The sequence below is a fragment of the Balaenoptera musculus genome, chromosome 6, assembly GCF_009873245.2.
Source record: "Balaenoptera musculus isolate JJ_BM4_2016_0621 chromosome 6, mBalMus1.pri.v3, whole genome shotgun sequence".
NCBI classification, from domain to species: domain Eukaryota; kingdom Metazoa; phylum Chordata; class Mammalia; order Artiodactyla; family Balaenopteridae; genus Balaenoptera; species Balaenoptera musculus.
The window spans coordinates 21,790,012-21,810,126 of record NC_045790.1 but is presented as its reverse complement, the minus strand read 5'-3'; the positions used below and the strand labels follow the sequence as shown (position 1 = coordinate 21,810,126).

The 20,115-nt window shown below is 40.2% G+C and overlaps 1 protein-coding gene and 1 long non-coding RNA gene across 4 annotated transcripts in view; one reads left to right on the top strand and one right to left on the bottom strand.

The window, feature by feature from the left end:
* Positions 1 to 9,377, top strand: part of SPTLC1 (serine palmitoyltransferase long chain base subunit 1) — a 65,695-nt gene extending 56,318 nt beyond the window's left edge. Inside the window, exon 15 of one of the 3 annotated variants that reach the window (XM_036856027.1) lies at positions 8,887 to 9,377. In XM_036856027.1, the coding sequence (XP_036711922.1) occupies positions 8,887 to 8,932 (46 nt within the window). In that variant the 3' untranslated portion in view covers positions 8,933 to 9,377. Of the gene's footprint in view, positions 1 to 1,449; positions 3,870 to 4,082; positions 5,512 to 8,886 lie in introns of those variants that run through there. The other 2 variants (XM_036856029.1, XM_036856028.1) reach the window with 2 other exon arrangements.
* A 5,334-nt stretch (positions 9,378 to 14,711) lies between these two features.
* Positions 14,712 to 19,651, bottom strand: LOC118897355. Its single transcript, XR_005020407.1, has 2 exons — positions 18,710 to 19,651; positions 14,712 to 18,393 (listed from the first exon to the last, which is right to left on the bottom strand). It is a non-coding gene; the product is annotated as an uncharacterized LOC118897355 (long non-coding RNA).
* Positions 19,652 to 20,115: the final 464 nt, after the last annotated feature.

Sequence of the window (20,115 nt, the reverse complement as noted above, 5' to 3'; positions counted from 1 at the left end):
TTGTGCAAAAAATTGTACACAAGTATTCATAGCAGGATTTTTTTTTTAATTTACTTTATTTATTTATTTTTGGCTGCATTGGGCCTTTGTTGCTGCGCGCGGGCTTTCTCCAGTTGCGGCGAGCGAGGGCTACTCTTCGTTGCAGTGCACAGGCTTCTCATTGCAGTGGCTTCTCTTGTGGAGCACGGGCTCTAGGCGCACGGGCTTCAGTAGTTGTAACACGTGGGCTCAGTAGTTGTGGCTCGCGGGCTCTAGAGCACAGGTTCAGCAGTTGTGGCGCATGGTCTTAGTTGCTCCGCGGCATGTGGGATCTTCCCCGACCAGGGCTCGAACCCGTGTCCCCTGCATTGGCAGGCAGATTCTTAACCACTGTGCAACCAGGGAAGCCCTGTTCATAGCAGGATTATTCATGATAGTCAAATGTCTGCCAACTGATGAATGAGTAAACAAAAAGTGGTATATTCATACAATGGAATACAATTCAGCAATAAAAAAGAAATGGATAAATAAGTCTCAAAAAAAAAAACACATTTTGGTAAGTGAAGAAACCAGATGAAAACAACCACGAAATTATGTGATTCCATGTATATTCAATGTCCAGAGAAAGCCAATCTAAAAAGAAGATAAGTTAGTGGTTGCCTGCGGCTGGGGGTGAGAATGAGATTGACTGATGAAGACTGTCAGCACCGGGGACCTTTCCAGGAGGTGTTCTAAAACCGGATTGTGGTGATGAGTGCACAACTCTCTGAATATACTAGAAACCGTTGAATCAAGTACGAATCTCTGATAATGAACATAACTACTAATGAACTGACTTTCTTCCAGTCATTACATCAAATACTTTCTTATCTGTGTTGTCCATGATGAACATTTGGAAGTCTATGACTTGGAGGGGGTGGCAGGCGTCAGCACAGAGGACAGTATGCCAGAACAGAACAGGAGGCAGCCCAAGGCAAATTCGAAAACAGAACAGGGTCTGGTCGTAGCTCATTTACTCAATAGCCATGAGTCCTTGGACAAGACCCTACTCCTCACTGAACAAGTTCTTTCTGTGAAATAGAGTTGGGCTGAAGGACTATATTTGAATTATCTTAAATCCTCCTGCTGTCTTAGTGTTTCCCAGGCCAAGTTGGAAAATTCTCCTTGTCTCCAGACAGACCTCTGTCACTGAGAAAGAACTACCCATACACACCTTTCCCACAGGGGATGTGGAGGCCCCTTTGTTCGGCCTCACACCAACCAATGTCCTATTTTGATGACAACGCACAAGCCAGAAAACTGCAAATCTTGGGTTCCATTCCCCCGATTGTTGGTACTTACCCTCAGAGTGACTGTCCCCTGAGCCCCACGCCATCCCTCCCCTGCTTAATGGCTTCCAAGAACTTCCTTGGAGGCACCCTCCATGCTGCTCGTCACCATGGGCCCCTTTGTCCTCTCACCCTCATTTAGTCCACAGACCCCGTGACATCTGAGGAGGCTGCCACGGGTTCCATGCACAGTGCAGAGGAAGCCCTGGAGTCAGGTCATCTAGAGGAGAACCAGCATCACCACCTGCCATCCGTGTGAACCTGGAGAGTGGCTTAAACTGACTGTGCCTCAGTTTCTCCATCTGTGAAATGAGAGTAATCGTGCCCCAGCCCACAGAGCCGTTGTGAGAATTAGGTGAGACGATACATGCAAATACTTTAAATTGCACCTGATGTGTAGTAAGTACAAAATATGTGTTATTATTATTATTAATGATAATAATGTGAATGAGACAAATTGGCAAAAAGAACTCGATACAGGAGTGCAGATCTCTTACCTCTTACATGATCCAGTAGGAAATCACTCCAGGAGGGCTTAGGACTTACATGACATCCAGGTCCGTGATTTTTCCTGCAACTGCTTTATGGAAGCCACCCCAAATACTGAAGACTGAAGGAGTATTTCTGTCCCCTTAATTCACATGCACGGCTTAGAACCAGCTTCCTGCATGTTCTGTTGACAATCCAGATCTCCTGGCAGTTAATTCCAAGCCCACCCCTCCATCTCCCACACGGGGGCTGATAGCTGAGAAACTGAGTGTCCCACCCACCCTGGGGGCTGGAGCTGAAGAGAGAGACCTCTGTTCAAATTCCCAGCGTGTTTAGGCTCTGATGCCAGTGAAAGTGAAAGAGGCAGTTAAAGTGTGGTGTGTTGTCGGGTTTCCCAGCTCATTGCAGGTAAGAAAGACTTGTATTTGCAGCTTGGCCCTTTCTCAGCTCACAAGCTCAGAACTAGTAGAGGTCTGGAGGCCAGGCCTCCCAACAGGCTGCCTCCATGCAGGCAGGCCTGAGTCCCCTACCGGGATAGCAGAGATGTCTCTCTATCTGCGCATCTTAACACTGCTGCTGCTGCTGAGCTGAGTTGAGTTAGAACAGGGCTGAGTTGCCATTTCCACGGCTTCAGATCTGTGGGTGATACATCATTTTATGGCTGTCACATCTGCCTCTTCCACATTCTTGATTTCTTTTGTTCAAGTGAAGAGAAAACCCTCATTTGCCCTGTGCAATCGACCCACAGTCTCTGCTTGGAGCTGAGCACCAGGGGATTGGTGAGTGCACGTGGCCCACGGTTCCTCCACATCTGTTTTCTGTCCCTTAGTGGCTGGGTGGCCTCCCGGCTCGTCTGACTCCCCAGCTTAGATGGATGTGCAAAGTCCTTATTCTTCGTCCCTGGGGATGAGGAGCCTTGCTTCCTCGTTGTTTACATTTTTAAAATTACACAGTGATTACATGTTCAAATTAAACATCCGAACAATAAGGAGGCATGAAGAATAAAACTTGAAAATCCTATTTCCACCCATTCCACTCCCCTTCCCAGGGGTAACTCTTATTCACAGTTCATTGGAGATCCTCCAGGACCGGTTTCTATTTACATATATACCTATATTCAAATAGATTTTTTAAAATGCAGAACAACAGCCTTGTTCTTGTTCCTTGTTCTGACTTAACCTAGGAATTTTTCTATACCAGGCCTTCATTCCTTTTACTTTATGAAGAGTATTCTGTAGTTTGGATGGGTTACAATTTATTTGACTAATTTTCTTTTCGTAGACATTTAAGTTTCTTATTTTTTTCCTACAACAAACAATGCTGAAATGAACATCCTGGAACATGTAACTATATGTGCCTCTGTGGGAATTTCTACGATGTGGATTTTAGAATTGAAATCTTGAGTCCAAGAGTTTGCAAAGTCTTTCTTTGGATAGGTACCAACAAATAGTTTTATCAGATATCTATATGACAAGTTTTTTTAATTTCTTTTCTTGACTTTGTTATCTTTCTCTCTACAACTATTTCAAATTTTAATGCTATCAAGTCCGCCAGTCTCTTCCATTATGGCCTGGAAATTTTGCCTTGCTAAAAAAGTGTCCCCACCTCACAATTATAAAAAGGCCATCCTTTCTCCTTCAAATACTTCTTCGTATGGATCCATAGCCACTTGGTGAGCCGTTTGTCTTGCCTTGACTAATGTCAGAACTTTCCAACTATTGTTGATTTCTAATATGTTTTTGTATCTGGTAGGACAAGTCTCCTATCTTTCTCTTGTTCGAAATATTCTTTGACATTCTCACACTTTTTCTCTTCTGGAAGAACGTTAGAATCAACTTATCATATTTTAAAATCAGCACGGTTGTATCTGCACCATACAGCCTTCAAACATGTTGATGGAGACCTTAATTCTCTCAGGCACAAACTACCTGATGAGATCAAATGCTCCAACCAGCTGTGCTGATGGAAACCTCTTCTGAACATGCTAGAAGATCCACAGGGAGGGACTTCCCTGGCGGTCCAGTGGTTAAGACTCCACGCTCCCAATGCAGGGGGCACAGGTTCAGTCCCTGGTCGGGGAACTAAGATCCCACATGCTCCACAGTGCAGCCAAAGAACAAAATTTTTTTTAAAAAGAAGATCTATATTTATTAATCTTTGTCCCCTCTGCCAGCTGCATCAGTGCAACCTGACCCTCATTGACCCGGTAAACATTGAGTGAATAGATTCTAGGACAAGAGCAATGAGCTCTTGTTATAGACTCACGGCGTTGGCTCTTCCTTACAGCCTTGTACAACCCTGAGCAAATAGCTTTACTTTATGACAGTTGGCTTTCTCATCAGTAATATGGTCACAGTCTTACAAGTCCTGCCTACCTCTCAGTGATTCTCGAACCAAATGTGTGCCATGCAGTGTCAGAGCACAAAGAGAATGAGCTAAGGTGAAACTCCCTGTCTAATGAAATGAAAAGGGGACGAGGTGGAAAGACAGGTAAAAGCTAGACAAGAAAGCAAATGTTCTCCTTGGACTGTTTGCTACCCATCCCCCAACCACCCACAGAAGGCTCTAGAAGAGACAAAAGACATCCTGTTCTCAGGATCCCTGGAAGTCTTAGGGAGCTGCCTGGGACCTGGGGGAGTAAAACACCTCCAAAAATGATGGATGAACTTCTGCTTAAAACATCTGACAGAATTGCAGAAGAGTGTACAGAGCCCAGACCCAGCAATGACTCCTTCTCTCCTTATCCTTACCTGTCTCTGCTCCTCCTTGGCCTTCTGTCTGTTGGAAATCAGACCGAGGAAAACGATGGTCCTTAACTGAAAGCTTACAATGTACCAGATGGTGTTCTAAGCACGTTTTCATCCTCAAGGAAACCCTGTGAGTTGGGGATTATTGACATCCACATTTTATGGTAGAGGAAATTGAGGCACAGAGAGGTGGAGTGACTTGCCCATCATCACACAACCAATAAGAGGTAGAATCTACATAGAACCCAGGTAGTTGGGCTCCAGCGACTATGTGCCCATCCACCAAATCACACTGCTTCTTATGCAAAATCACATTTTCAATGTGCCTTCTCTCTCTGTTGGTTACATGTATCTGAGGATCCTAAGAATCTTAGATATCCATCTAAGAGGTATATATTGATACTTACCTCCAAAGTAAGGTGTTTGGAGTGATGTTCAGCTAATGTTAATGTTAATTCATATTCAAAACGAAAATGCTTTGGAAACTATAGCGTACTTTAAACATAAAAGATTTATTTGGTTTACGAATCACTGTGCTGTATACCTGAAACAAATACAGTATTGTAAATCAACTAAATTTCAATTTTAAAAATTCATTAGTTAAAAAAAAAAAAGACTTCTGCATCCTAATTCCAGGAATCTGTGAATGCTACCTTATTTAGAAAAAGGGTCTTTGCAGATGTAACTAATTTAAGGTTCTTGAAATGAAGAGATCATTCTGGAGTACTGAGAATTGGCGGGGGGTACCTAAGTCCAATGATAAGTATCTTCAGAAGAGAGACACAGGGGAGATGAGAAGACGTGAAGACAGAGGTAGAGATCAGAGAGATGTAGCTACAAGCCAAGGAAAGCCAAGGATTACCAACAGCCGTCACAAGCTGGTCATCTTACCCCAGAGCCTCTGGAGGGAGTGCAGACCTGCCAACATCTTGATTTTGGACTCTGGCCTTCAGAACTGTGAGAGAATAAATTACTGTTGTTTTATTACCTATCCCCCCCCCCAAAAAAATGATTTCTTGGTTTATATTTTTATGTACTCTCACATTTGTATTTCATATCTATTTCATTTTCAATATAATTTTTTCTGTTCAATGTATTTTTGTGTTCTTGTAATCTGCTAAAAAGTCTTATAAAATATGATATATTTAATTCCTGTATAAGATTTATTAGATCTGTTTTTTATTTGTCACTTATGCGTACCTATTTGAATCCTTCCATTTTGTGAATAGTATGTTGCCATCATTTTTGAAATTATATCTTAAAATTTTTATTCTTATGCAACATTTTCAGTGCAATTACTACTGACTAGATGACTCTAAGTGAGGTGAGATATTTCCTTTAATTTTTTGAAAGATATGAATGAGGCTATTTGACATTAGTTCTTTTTCTTTTAAATTTAAAAATCAAATTATATTGAAGGATTTCTACCCCAAATGTTCCCATCTTCAGCCACACTCTCACGAGGCAACCACTTAAACCTTTTTCTCTTTATTTCTTCTGGAGAACCAAACATTTATCTAAATAATGTTATGTCTCTATTTCCTCATTTATCAGCCTTAATTAGGATCTCCTATTTCGAAAATATTTTGTACATATCTTTTCCCCATTTCTCTATTTGAATTACTACCTTTCATCTGTTCATTCTTCTAGGAGTTCCTGGTTTATGCCAGGTAATAACCCCTTATAGTTTCATGCAATTGCATTACTATCTGTCCTCTATATCTTAGCTGTCTCATTGAGCAGAAGCGTGCATTTTGATGTAACGAAAGCTATCAACTTTTTTTCCTTACAGTTTTTGCTTTTGAAGTTTAGTTTAAGGACTTTTCAACACTCTTAGCTCTCCACTGATTTCAGATCTTTATTTTCACATTTAGGTCTTTAATCCAGCTAAAGTCTATCCCTGTATCAGGATTAGGTAAGGGTCAAATTTCATTTTTATTCTTCTTCACATGGTGAGATTGTTTTCCCAAATCATTCACTAAGCAAACTGTTGTTTCTCCATTAATTTATTCTTATAGTTTATCTTACATTAAGTCTCATACAAACAAGGATCAGTCTTTAAGTTATTATGTTCCCTTGGTCTGTTCATCTGTTCTCGTGCCAATTTCACTGTCTTTATTAAATTATCATCTTTCAACATTTCTTAATATTTGGCAGGGCACACTCACCCTTTGTTTTCTCTAAAATTGACTTCACTATTCATAGATTTTTATTCCTTCATATACGTTTTAAAATAAATTTAGTTGAGTTCCTCAAAAAATATCCAAGTGGAATTGTCTGATATTGCATTTCACTCATAGATTAATTTAGGAAGAATCAACATCTTATAATATTAAATTGTCCAATCTAAGAGAATGGGATATCTTTGTAAATATTTATTCAGATCTTCAATCTCCTTTATTAGAGCTAAGTTTTCCCATAGAGGGATTTTTGGATTCTTGGATAATTTCTAGATATTTTATACTTTTAGTTATTGTAATTTGTATTTTACTTTTATAGTATTTACTGGCCAGTTTTGCTGGTGTAGGAAAGCATTGACTTTTTTTTCAAATTTATTAGTAATTTATTATAGAGTAAATGCTCCAAGTAAAAGGAAAGAATTTTAAGATTGGATAGCAAAAACTTAGGTATATTAAAACTCCACATAATGTCCACTGTGTGTAAAGTGACATTAAAAAAGTAAGGTAGGGCTTCCCTGGTGGCGCAGTGGTTGAGAATCTGCCTGCTAATGCAGGGGGCACGGGTTCGAGCCCTGGTCTGGGAAGATCCCACATGCCACGGGGCAACTGGGCCCGTGAGCCACAACTGCTGAGCCTGCGCGTCTGGAGCCTGTGCTCCGCAGTAAGGGAGGTCACGACGGTGAGAGGCCCGCGCACCGCGATGAGGAGTGGCCCCCGCTTGCCGCAGCTGGAGGAAGCCCTCGCACAGAAACGAAGACCCAACACAGCCATAAATAAATAAATAAATAAATAAATAAATAATAATTAAAGGTGCTAATAATTAAAAAAAAAAAGTAAGGTAGTATAAGATTGAGCAATTAAGGGAAAGCAAACTGATATAACTACTGATATACTTACTGATGAGCATCATTAAGAAGTAGGACAGCAGGGATCCTTGTTCCCTCTTCTTGCCCCAAACACGGGCAGATGTCTAGGGGAAGAGTTTTCATAACTGGATTCCAGATGCTTTTCTGTCTTTCCACCCAGACTGGCCACTACAGTTCTGCCTCTTCCAGGAAGCCACGTCTCCATCACCAAAACTGTTGGACTTGTGACTTGATTATTCCCTTCTTCCAAGGAAAGTTAGCCTGTTTGTCTTGGTTCCCTTTGTTCCTGAGTCTCTCAGGGGTGACCCAGAGGGCCCACGTGAAGTCTGCACATACACTTGGTTGTCTCACAGGAGAGGAATGCTGAGGTTGTGGGATTTATTTCAGTTTCTTTGAAGTAGGAACCAAGTCTGCTTGTTGTCTCAATGGGAGAGATGAGCTTGTCTTTCCAAGTTCCTCGCTGCATTTTTCAATTCGATGTTACTGCTTCAATTCCAACAGATGTTTTTCCCCCAGGATTGTCCTGCTGAATTGCTGGGTCTTGGCGGACTCCTCTTCTCTCCACTGTCCTCAAATCTTCTTCTTGTTCTAACCAAGAGATCAGAGTGGGTTTCAATGACTGATACCCTGCTGTGGTCAGTTTCTTGTAGTTCTCCAGCATTACATCTCTGAAAACAGTCCAGTAAAGTCCACTCTTCCTGGGTTAGGAAGTCCACAGCCACATCAGCGAAGGTCACTGAGTCCCAAGAACAATTTCTCAGACACTCAGTCATCATCCTTTCTGCCTCTGTCTTTTCCTCAGGAAGGCAGAAATGGTCCTTAGAAAGGACACTTTTTTCCATTTTCATTTCTTGTAGGTACTGAAAACAATTCATTATATATATGATATACACATCATATTTGTATTAGACACCACTGGTTAAGACTGCAGCTGGACATTTGAAGGGAAGAAAGATGAAATTTTGTATTCAGTTGACATTCTTGAGCTTCCTTGATGGATGTTGGAGAAGCTTGAGGCTCTGGGCTTCCCTTTAATTTATCTCTGGCTTATTCCTTTATGCGTTCAGTAGATAATTAAGAAGTTATGAGCAGTTGAGAGCAGAAACATATTCAGAAACTGTCTTGGCATTATAATTCAAAGTTCCAAGCACACTCTGAACCACATGATGACCAGCATGACTCCAGCACTGATTTTTATAAGTTGATTTTGAAAACTTACTGAATCATTTGCTGATTCTTTTGTTTTTTTCTAGTTAGATGTTCATTATACCTCTTATTTCTTTTTCTTTCATTGTAGCATTGTCCACGATCTCCAGAACAAGATTAAATGGTGGCAGTGGTAGTGGGCACGTTTATCTTGTAATTAACCATAAAATAATTTGGGAAGTGTTCTCTCCTCTTCTCTTTACTGGAAGAGGAGCAATTTGTAAAAATTGGTATTAATTCTTTAAATGTTTGGAGAAATTGCCTATTTGAAAACATCTGAAACCTGGGGGTTTCTTTTTCAGGAGCTTTTATTACAAATTCTATTTCTTTAATGATTATAGAACTATTCATGTATCTATTTTATATTGCTGAATTTTGGTAGTTTGTGGTTTTTAAGGAATTGGTCCATTTCTTCTACGTTATCAAATTTATGAGCATTGAGTTTCTTGTAGTATTTGTTTCTTACTATTTTAATGGCTGCAGGATCCTTTGTGACATTGGTGATTTGTGTCATCTCTCTTTTTGTCAAGAGGTTTGCCGATTTTATTGATTTTTTTTTTGACAAATGAGTTTTTGTTTTCATTAATTTTCTCTCTTGTTTTTATTTTCATTGACTTCTGCTTTTTTGTTGTTGCTGTTTGTTTTGTTCCTTCTGTTTGCTTTTTGTTGTTGTTTTCCCCTTACTTTTCTATTTCCAGTCTTTTGAGTTAGGAATTTAGACTACTGATATATTTTCTCTTTTCTAATGTAAGGATTTAGTGCTATAAATCTCCCCTCTCATCCCAGCTTTAGATGAATCCCACCAACTTTGATATGTTGTATTTTTTATTTCATTTATGCAATTTTTTTATTTTTATTTTTAAATTTCTTTTGAGACTTCCTCTTTGACCCATGGATTATTTAGAAGTGTATTGTTTAATTTGCAAGAATTTGGAAAGTTTTCTGTTGTCTTTCATCTACTGACTTTTTTTTTTTTTTAATATCTTTAGTGGAGTATAATTGCTTTACAGTGTTGTGTTAGTTTCTGCTGTACAACAAAGTGAATTGGCTATATGTATACATATATCCCCATATCCCCTCCCTCTTGAGCCTCCCTCCCACCCTCCCTATCCCACCCCTCTAGGTCGTCACAAAGCATTGAGCTGATCTCCCCTGTTCAGCTACTGACTTCTTGATTTGATTTTGTTATGGACAGAAAACATACTCTCTATGATTTCAATTCTTTTAAATTCATTAAGGTTTGTTATATGACCTAGGACATAGTCATCATGGTGAATGTTCCATGAACACTTAAATAGAATGACTATTCTGCTATTGTTGGGTGGAGTGTTCTATAAATGTCAGTTAGATCTACTAGGCTGATAGTATTGTTCACTCATCTGTATTCTTCATGATTTTATCTCTGGTAGTGCTACCAAATACTGCAAGTTGGGTACTGAAATACCCAACTACAACTGTGAATTTGTCTATTTCTCTTTTCATCTCTATCAGTTTTTGCTTCATGTATTTTGAAACACTGCTAGGTGCTGCACACATACTCAGGATTGCTACATCCTGGTGGGTTGATTAATCCTTTATCATTATGCAATGCCCATTTTTGTTCCTAATAATTTTCCTTGCTCTGAAGTTTACTTTATTTGATATTATTATGGTCACTCTTACTATTTTCTAATTCCTATTTACATGATACATCTTTTTCTATCCTTTTACTTCCTACTTATCTATGCTATCTGTGAAGTCATTTTCTTAGTCTGTATATAATTGATAAATGTGTATTATTCACTCTATCTATCTATTTTTAATTTTTTTCCAACTTTACTGAAGAATAATTGATCTCTTTTAATTGGTTTATTTAAATTAATCATTGATGTGTTAGAGCTTAAGTTCTGCCATTTGGTATTTGTTTTCTATTTGTCCCTTTGTTTCTCACTCCTCTATTTTTTTCTTGCTTTCTTGTGAGTTACTTGAACGTTTTTTAACATTAGATTCTTCTTTATTTGTAATATTTTTTCATATACCACTTTGTATAACTTTATTGGTTGTTGCTTTAGGTAAATTACCTATGTAATTTATCACCACCTATGGTGTCAGGGTTTTTACCCTTTTGAGTGAGGTATAAAAACCCTATTTCCATTTAGATCCCTTTACCCTACCCACTTGTTAAATATAATTGTCTTAAGTGTTTTCCACTATATACATTGAGCACCATATCAAATGGTACTATGATTTTAGCTTCAAACTTAAAGTATAATGAAAGAAACTCAGAGGTGTAGAATAGTCTGTTGGGTTCACCTCTATATTTCTTCATTCCAGGGTTCTTTCCCTCTCTGAAGGTCCCATCATTTGTCTGCTGTCATTTTCTGTATTAGTCTGCTCAGACTGCCATAACAAATACCACAGAGTGGGGCGGCTTAAACCACAGAAATTTATTTCTCACAGTTCTGGAGCCTGGAAGTTCAAGATCAAGGTGTTGTCAGGTTTAGTTTCTTCTGAAGCCTCTCTCCTTGACTCATAGATGGCTATCTTTATGCTATGTCCTCACATAGACTTTTCTATGTTCATGTGCCCCTGTGTCTCTTCTTCCGGTAAAGACATTAGCCCTATCGAATTAGCACCCCACCCTTATGACCTCACTTAACCTTAATTATATCTTTAAATATCTTATCTCCAAATACAGTCTCATTGAGGATTGGGGTTTCAACACATTAATTTTGGGGGACACAATTCAATCCATAACATTTTTTTTTTATGTTTGGAGAGCTTCCTTTAACCAATCTTTAGATGTAGATCAGATAGCAACAGATTCTCCTAATTTTCTTTCATCTGAGAAGTCTTATTTTCCATTCATTTCTGAAGGATAATTTTGCCAGATATAGAATTCAAGGTTGACAGTTCTTTTATCACTTGAAAGGTGTTGTGCTGCTAAGTTCTGGCTTGATGGTTTCAGATGAGAAATACGGTGTCATTAATTTGGTCTTCCTGTATAGTTAATGCATCATTCCTCTCTGATTGTTTTAGATTTTTGTTTTTTGTCTTTAGTTTTTCAGAAGTTTAATGATGATGTGTCTTTGTTTGGACTTGTTTGGGTTTATCCTATTTGGGTTTCACTTAGCTTCTTGACTCTGAAGTTTTATGTCTCTTGCCAAATTTATGAAGTAATTAAACATTATTTCTTTGATATAATGAAAGAACTATTTGAGTATTTTTTCAGCCACACTCTCTTTCTCATTCCCTTCTGGGACCCTGATGATAAAATGTTATATATTTTAAATATTTAGTTACATATCTGTTTCATAGATCCCTGAGGTTCTGTTCATTTTTTTTCAGTCTATATTTTTGTTTTTTTCATATTGTATAGACTCAGTTGATCTATCTTCAGGTTCATGGATTTTATCCACTGTCATCTTTACTCTACTATTGAGTCTACCACGTGAGGTTTTTTTTTAATATTTGTTATATTTTTCAGTTCTATAATTTCCATATGGCTGTCTTTTGTATTGATAATTTCTATTTTTTGCTGAGATTTTCTATTTTTTCATTTGTTTCAAGAGAATTTATAATTGCTTGTTGAAGCATTCTTATTAAATACAAGGATTTTTCAATCCTTATCAAATAAATTCAGCATCATAGTCATTTCAGTACTGGCATTTTTTAAATTTTAGTATTGGATTTTTTTTTCCTCATTAAAAGTGTGGTTTTCCTGGTTATTGGTATAATGAGTGAAATTTTATTGTATCCTACACATTTTGGTTATTATATTAGGAGATGAGTGAACTTTTATTGTATCCTACACAGTTTGGTTATTAGGAGACTTTTAAATGCTATTTAAATCTATTTTATTAGACACTCACCCTGTTTAAGTTTAATGTCTAGGTTCTGGCCTATTTTTGTGAGCTGTAGTTCCAGTGACAGTTTAGTTTTCAGAGCCCTTGACATTCTATTCTGGTCTGCTTCATTCTTTGGCATTTCTGGGGCTCTTGCTCAGTCCCTGCAGGTGTTGCCTGAAGGGGTGGAAGTTGCTTTCCTGGGTCACCTAGAGTGCAAGGCCACGTTCAGCCAAGGGAGGTGGAGGGACTGAAGCCACAGGGCCTGGATCTTCTCATGCCATTGGGTGGAGAGTGGAGCCATGCCAGGCTGTGCTGATGCTGCCCCGCGGTGGACCAGTCTACCCACCAGTGCCCAGAAGAAGGGGTCGAGAAGGGGTTGGGTCAGCCCAGTGTGACTTTGAAGGCAAGTGGAACCCTCTGATGTGCCCCCTTGTGAAGTGGGAGTTAGCATTCCACCCCACCCCCCACCATTTTGGCTCTGTTGGGTTTCTCCTTTCTGGGTTCTTTGGCCAATGCCTTTCTTGTCTGTCTGTTTGTTTGTTTGTTTGCTTGTCTATGCACATTGGTGATTCCAGGTTTCAGGCCTCTCTGGCACCCATATGAGGCATATAGGAGATAAAAGAACTCACCACATCATCAGTCCTGAAGTCCTGAGGTCTCTAACTAGTCCACCTCTTCTTTCCAGCTTTCAGAATCCTTTATTCTTGTCTGTTGGATTATTTCCAGGCTATTTAGTTGCTTTTTTTGGGGAGTGGGGTGGGTGGAGGAGGGATAAATGAGCCTACACTTTCTTGTTCTGGAACTGGAAATGCTATTAAAGATTTTGCATATGGAAAGAGGAATGAACCATTTAAATTGCATGGCTGCAAGAGCCATTTCTGGGCTTGGGTACAGAGTGGGCACTCTGTCATCATTATTGGTTGAATGAATGAAAAAAATGGAGTTTTCATACTTTAATTTCAGTGTCCTGGAGGCATGTGTAAGACAGAGCCCCGTTTTCCTGAATTCTTGGACAAGTACTTCTCAGGGCTTTTAGGCTTCATCTTTCTGAGAAAAGACCACAATGAACTGGTGGCCTGAAGGTAGGAGATTGCTATTGTTCAAAAGCGGATGACACTACTATGTCCTTATGTCTGTCTATCCATCCATCCGTCCGTCCATCCATCCATCCATCTCTCTGTATATATATAATCACCTCGAGGATCATTATTCTTTTCTCTTTTCCAAAAAGAAGAAAACTTGCTCTTAAGTATTCAGACATACTTAGCATAATAAGTCAGGACTCGAAAACACCCCCTTAGCTAGAAACTTTCTTCAAGAAAAAGGCCAGTATTTAAGATACAGAAATGATAAAGTTTTTGAAATTTTACTCTTAGTAACACCAGATTAACATGACAGAATGTCAGCATTTTTTAAAGATGTTAATGTTGAGATTTCAATGAGATTGCCTTCAGCTCATATTTCCTTTTCTCTGTGAATATTATGCTGCCTCTCAGATGTGGCTTTTTAAATAAAAACATCTTAATGAAGCAGTAAATAATTCTACAGTGAGGGGATCAGCTGTGAGGGGTGTGTTTCACAAAGGATCACACTCGCAGGTTTTGTTTTTGTAAATCTGAATTTTACTCCCCAATGGATACCCCACTTTTTGTATTCAATAGATGAAATACATAAGGAATTCATTAAGAAATCAGGCTTTGGTGGGACAGCTTTGATTTGACACTTTTGAAATATGATCTAGGTCACAGTGGTGAATGGTGCAAACCTCTTTTTTGGCAACGGCATCTGGACTCGATTATTTTAAATTAGGTTGTGGGGTGCTGGCATCCACCCCTCTGCAAAACTGCTACTGCAGACAGCCCTTGTTCCCCGAGATGATATGACAGATTAGATGAGTTCTGAATACTTAGAAATAAACTTTTATATTAATTCTCAACTTTGTTGTTTCAGTACCCTGTTTTTATAAGCTTTTAGAATGTCACCTATTATCTTTCATTAGTAATGATGGCTTTCATGCCAAAGATAAATTAAACCTGGAGCATTTTATTAATATTTAACTTCTTCCTTCAGAAGCATAAGTGACACTAAATAGGTTCTTCAGCAAATATTTATTAAACGAATGGAAAATTACCCTAAGGTAATCTACCATTAAGAACACGCAGTTGTGCTCCGGGAGGTCCGTGGGCAGCTTTGTGGTTACCTGCACACTTTGTCCCACGGGCTTCATTCCCTTTCCATCTCCAGTGTTCAGGAATTCAAAACCCAACTGTCTCCTTCACTCCACCCTGACTGCAGTCAAACAAGAGGGTGTAAAATTGGGTTTAAACCCAGTTTTCGGCAGCTAATATGTACAGTTTTCTGATTTCAGGAATGTTTATATTTGAAAGTTGATTCTTCAGAATCAGAGTCTGGTTAAAAAAGAAAGAAAAAAATACACTTTAACATCTAAAGAGTTTACCAACTGTATTTCCTCTTTTATGTTGTTTCAGAAATAGTCACACAGACATTTCTTAAATAATTTCATAGAAACCAAATTCCAAGTGTGTTTATGTTTCAAAGATGAATGGGTTATTTTGATGAGCTTTCAAATTTGAAAGGGCTTTATAACAAATATTTTGGGAAGAGATTGTGCACCAAGAAGATATGGAATGCGGATCTTCATTTGTACCCACACGTCAGGGTGACACAATTGGATCCCACTTATTCTTCTCCCCAAGACTTAGCTTAAAAGCACCCAAGGGTGTAGACTATTAGCATCTGTCATATTATATCTCAAAGCTCTCCAAGAAACTGAACTCATTTAAACCCACCCAAAACCCACTTACAGATGAGAAAAGAGACAGGGAAACTAACTTGCCTCTCATCCTACAGCCAGGATGTCACCAAGACCTGTTCTTGACTCCTATTCACTCCATTTGCTTTACTTTTCTCTCTATCACACAGCAGTCCAAAATGGGCTAAAAATAGCCCTGGAAGATAAAATCCTGGGAAAACAATAATTTCCAAAAGGGCCCTCGGATCTCCCTTAATTTCTAACCAACGTGACTTTCCTTTGATCCACTGAACTGTAACATTCTTTGTGTCCCACTCACTTACTTTTAAATTTGGGATTTTTTTTCCCTTCAAATGATGGTGTTTGGGGTTTTTTTGTGGGTTTTTGTGTGTGTGTGTGTGTATCCAAAAATAACTTATAAATCACAAAATGAGAGAAACGCATTTATTTGTTAGAGAATAGCTGTTTAGAGTCTTGGGAACATTATTGATATTCCTGGGCTATTGTTTCCAAATCCCTTTTCATCTGTTTCTGGACAGGCAGGGCAGACTCTTCCACGTTAAGAACAGAGGACTCTGGAGTTTTTCAGGAAGATAGAATTTCAATAAGGGTCTCCCAGTTTCTTAGCTCTATGACCTCAGGCAACGTTTTGAGCCTCAGTTTCCCTTTCGATGAAATGAGGTGGGACAAGCTGCTTCCCAGAGGTGTGGGGCAATTCCACAAGGCAGAGGTAATCAGATACCCGACCCACTTAGGGCAGAGCCCTGATTCCAGCGATGGCCAATCAGAATGGAAGCACACAACTGACGGCCAATCAGAATGGGCGCCCACAGCCAGCCTCAAACTCAGCTCTGACTAAGCGGGTCATGCAGGGCATCCAGCCTGGTGCTGATTGAATGTCTACTGACTGGCTGTGGCTGAGCTTGGGCTCACTCAGAAGCAGACCCTGAAATGAAGATTAAAGTGACAGCAGTGTATCTGGGAGGTGATCCCGGGAAGCACCTGCAGGGGAGCGGGAGGCACTGACATCTCTCCAGGGACGGATATCAGTGAGACGGTCACGCTGTGGACATCAGGGGCTCAGTCCTGCTGGGAACCTCTCAGTTGACTGCTTGGAGAGTCAGAAGGCTGGTTAGTGGCCCTACTCCTGCCCCTCTGACTGAGGGCTGCTCAGCACATTCTTGCCCACTCTGCACAAGCTCCTGCAGCCACAGGCGCTGGCTGTAGGTGTCACAGATGGGCAGACATGAGCTCTGAGGGGATGTGGCATCCACAGCGTCTGCTACGACTGCTATTACAGGTTTTGCAAAAGAGGACTCAGCATTTAGCGAGTCTCCAAGGGGACAGTGGTCACTTTCAGCAGAGGGTTAAACCTAGGACTTCGGAGGACCTGGAAGCGCCCTGCCTGGTGTGCGGCCTCTCCCTGTTCTCTGCACGGTGAGCAGGCCTGGCCTGATGCTCAAGTTCAACTCCAGGCAACGACAGCAGGCCTTCACCCCAATCAGTCATTGGGCGAGTTGCGCTCCCAAGGAAAGGAGCTCGCTACAACTGAGACAGACCCTGAAGGAGCTGACAGCTAGGGGCAACAAGCCCTTCCTTCAAGGAGTAACTGGATGGCGTGTCTGTCCAGTACGTTCTAGAATTCTGGCAGGCAGGCTCTCAGCTGCCCAGGGCCACCCCCTCTGAGGGTCCTTCTTTGGAGAAAAAAACCTCCAAGCACTGACATGTGGAGTGAAAGAACTGGCTCACTCCTAGGAGGCCACTAGCCCCAAACTCCCTCAGTCGGCTTCTCAGCACCTGACTCTTCAACACGGGCAGATGGATGAGGGTCACCGTCGTAGGCGGGACCAATACAAATGGACAAATCAAACATAATCAGGTAAAGAATTATTTACACACACATTCCCGTGGTTGGATATCATCAGAAATAGAAGAGAAAATTCTGCATTTGTGAATTGAGAAGAATTATCAGAGACCCAAAAAAAACAGCCTAAATTAATTTTTTTTTAAGTTCAGTAGGTGGCATGGAAGATAAAATTAAGGGAATATCAAGGTAAGAAGGATGGAAAAAATGGAAAATATAAGAAAATTAGAGAATCATTCTAGGAGGAACAATATCGAATTACCAAAGGTATAGAAAGAACGAACAGGAAAATAAAATGTTAAATGTTAGCGGATTCACATTCACTTGGGTTTTTTAAATTAAATGCTTCCGCTTCAGCCAAATATTCTAGCCGAAGCTGAATTAAAGAATATGGGGCTTAGAGTTATCTACTTCCGCCCAAAACACCAGGGAGAATCGATAATTCTAAACTTCCATAGAGAAAAAAATACAGATCTTCTATTGTGACAGACACTGTGGATGTCCCCAGATCAGAAGCCTGCAGTATGGACCCTCCTGGGGGAATAATCATATCCAGGCCAGGCATGGTCAGCCAGGGCCCCTTGGCCAGTTACTGGACAGGGTGTGTTGTGGCACAGCCCTAACCAAGGAAATGCAGGGAGACATCTACTGGGACTGTTTACTCTTACTGCTACTCTCCTTGTTACTCGGGCTGTGATGTGTGGAGCTGGTGCAGCCGTCTTATCCCAATGAGGAGCACCATTGCTGACACACTGAGGAGGGAGGAGCAGAGCTGGAATGAACCTGGAGCCTTGAAGAGCATGGGAAGGTGCCAATCCAACCTTGGGATTGCTTCTTTCTAGACCTCTCCTTAAGGGAGCAATCAGTGTACTCATGCTACTTTTAGACAGATGTTATGTTCTGGGAAGAATCAGAACCATGCACCCCAAAATATGCCACTTTGGCATAAGGATTATTTTGAGCTGAAAGCAGTTGAGAAGCAGCAGATATAGGAAAGGCTCTCTAGCCTCCCCCTATCTGCCTAAAAACAGGGCATAAGTTTCCCTTCGTGAAGCTGTACCCCTCTCCCCTACCAGGAAGGGAAGAACCACCTTTATCGCTGGAGATGGAGGTGATAAGTCTGCATTAAAAAACCTTACTAGGGCTTCCCTGGTGGCGCAGTGGTTGAGAATCTGCCTGCCAATGCAGGGGACAAGGGTTCGAACCCTGGTCTGGGAAGATCCCACATGCCGCGGAGCAACTGGGCCCGTGAGCCACAATTACTGAGCCTGCGCGTCTGGAGCCTGTGCTCCGCAACAAGAGAGGCCGCGATAGTGAGAGGCCCGCGCACCGCGATGAAGAGTGGCCCCCGCTCGCCGTAACTAGAGAAAGCCCTGGCACAGAAACGAAGACCCAAGACAGCCATAAATAAATAAAATAAATAAAAATTAAAAACAAAAAACAAAAAAACCTTACTAAATAATCCTTATCTTTCACTACTTTCTCCCGTATATTTACCTCCCCAGAATTTACTGCCTCTAGAAGCCTAAACCCCTCTCCTTTATCTAATTGCATCTCCACAATTTATCACTTTGTTAAAATGACATAGAAGTCCCCAGGTCTAACCACTCCTTGGGGCCTTTACTTTTTTTCTGTAGAGGTCTCCATGTACACATAAAAATTAAAATGAACATCAAATAAAATTTGTGTGCGTTTTCTCCTGTTAATCTGTCTTTTGCCAGTTTCATTTGCAAATGCAGCTACAGAAACTAAGAGGGTAGAGGAAAAGTTTTGCCTCCCCTACAGCTCCTTGCTACCCAAGGCAGCTTAATTAATACACATACAAAGAATCAGAAATAATAGTAGCATGGAACTTTTCAGCAGCAATATGAGAAGTTAAAAGAGTAAGAGATTAGCAGAGAGTGCGCATTTCCCTCTGTCCTCACCAGCACTTCCAGTGGGTACCCCATGGTTTCTCATTGTCATTTTAATTTACATTTGCTGATAGCCAGTGAGACTGAGCATTTATCCCAGATTTATTGGCCATGTAGATTTCTTCTTCTAGGAACTGTCCACTCATTTTATACACTTTGAATTCCTTGCTCTTTCCTTACTGATGTGTAAATTTCCTTTTGTCTTCTGGTACTAATCCCTTATTCTCTATGTTGAAAATAACTTCTCAGTCTGTAATTTGGGGAGATTAGGGCTTGCATTCTGGCTGTGTCATCTTTTTTTTTAAAAGACTTTATTTTTTAAAGCAGTTTTAGGTTCATAACATAATTGAGAAGGTACAGAGATTTCCCATATATCCTCTACCTCCTCACATGCATAGCCTTTCCCCTTATCAACATCACTCACCATAATGGTACATTTGTTACTGAGGATGAACCGACATTGACACATTATAATCACCCCCAAATCCATAGTTTACCTTAAGGTACATTCTTTTTTTCATTTATTTCATTTATCTTTTTTATCGAAGTATAGTTGATTTACAACATTGTGTTAATTTCTGCTGTACAGGAAAGTGACTCAGTTATACCCATATATACATTCTTTTTTATATTCTCTTCCCAGGCTATTAAATATAGTTCCCTGTGCTATACAGTAGGACCTTGTTGTTTATCCATTCTATATATAATAGTTTGCATCTACTAACCCCAAACTCCCAATCCATCCCTCCCCCACGCCCCCTCCCTCTTAGCAACCACAAGTCTGTTCTCTATGTCTGTCAGTCTGTTTCTGTTTCATAGATAGGTTCATTTGTGCCACATTTTAGATTCCACATATAAGTAATATCATATAGTATTTGTCTTTCTGTTTCTGACTTACTTCACTTAATATGATAATCTCTAGTTGCATACATGTTGCTGCAAA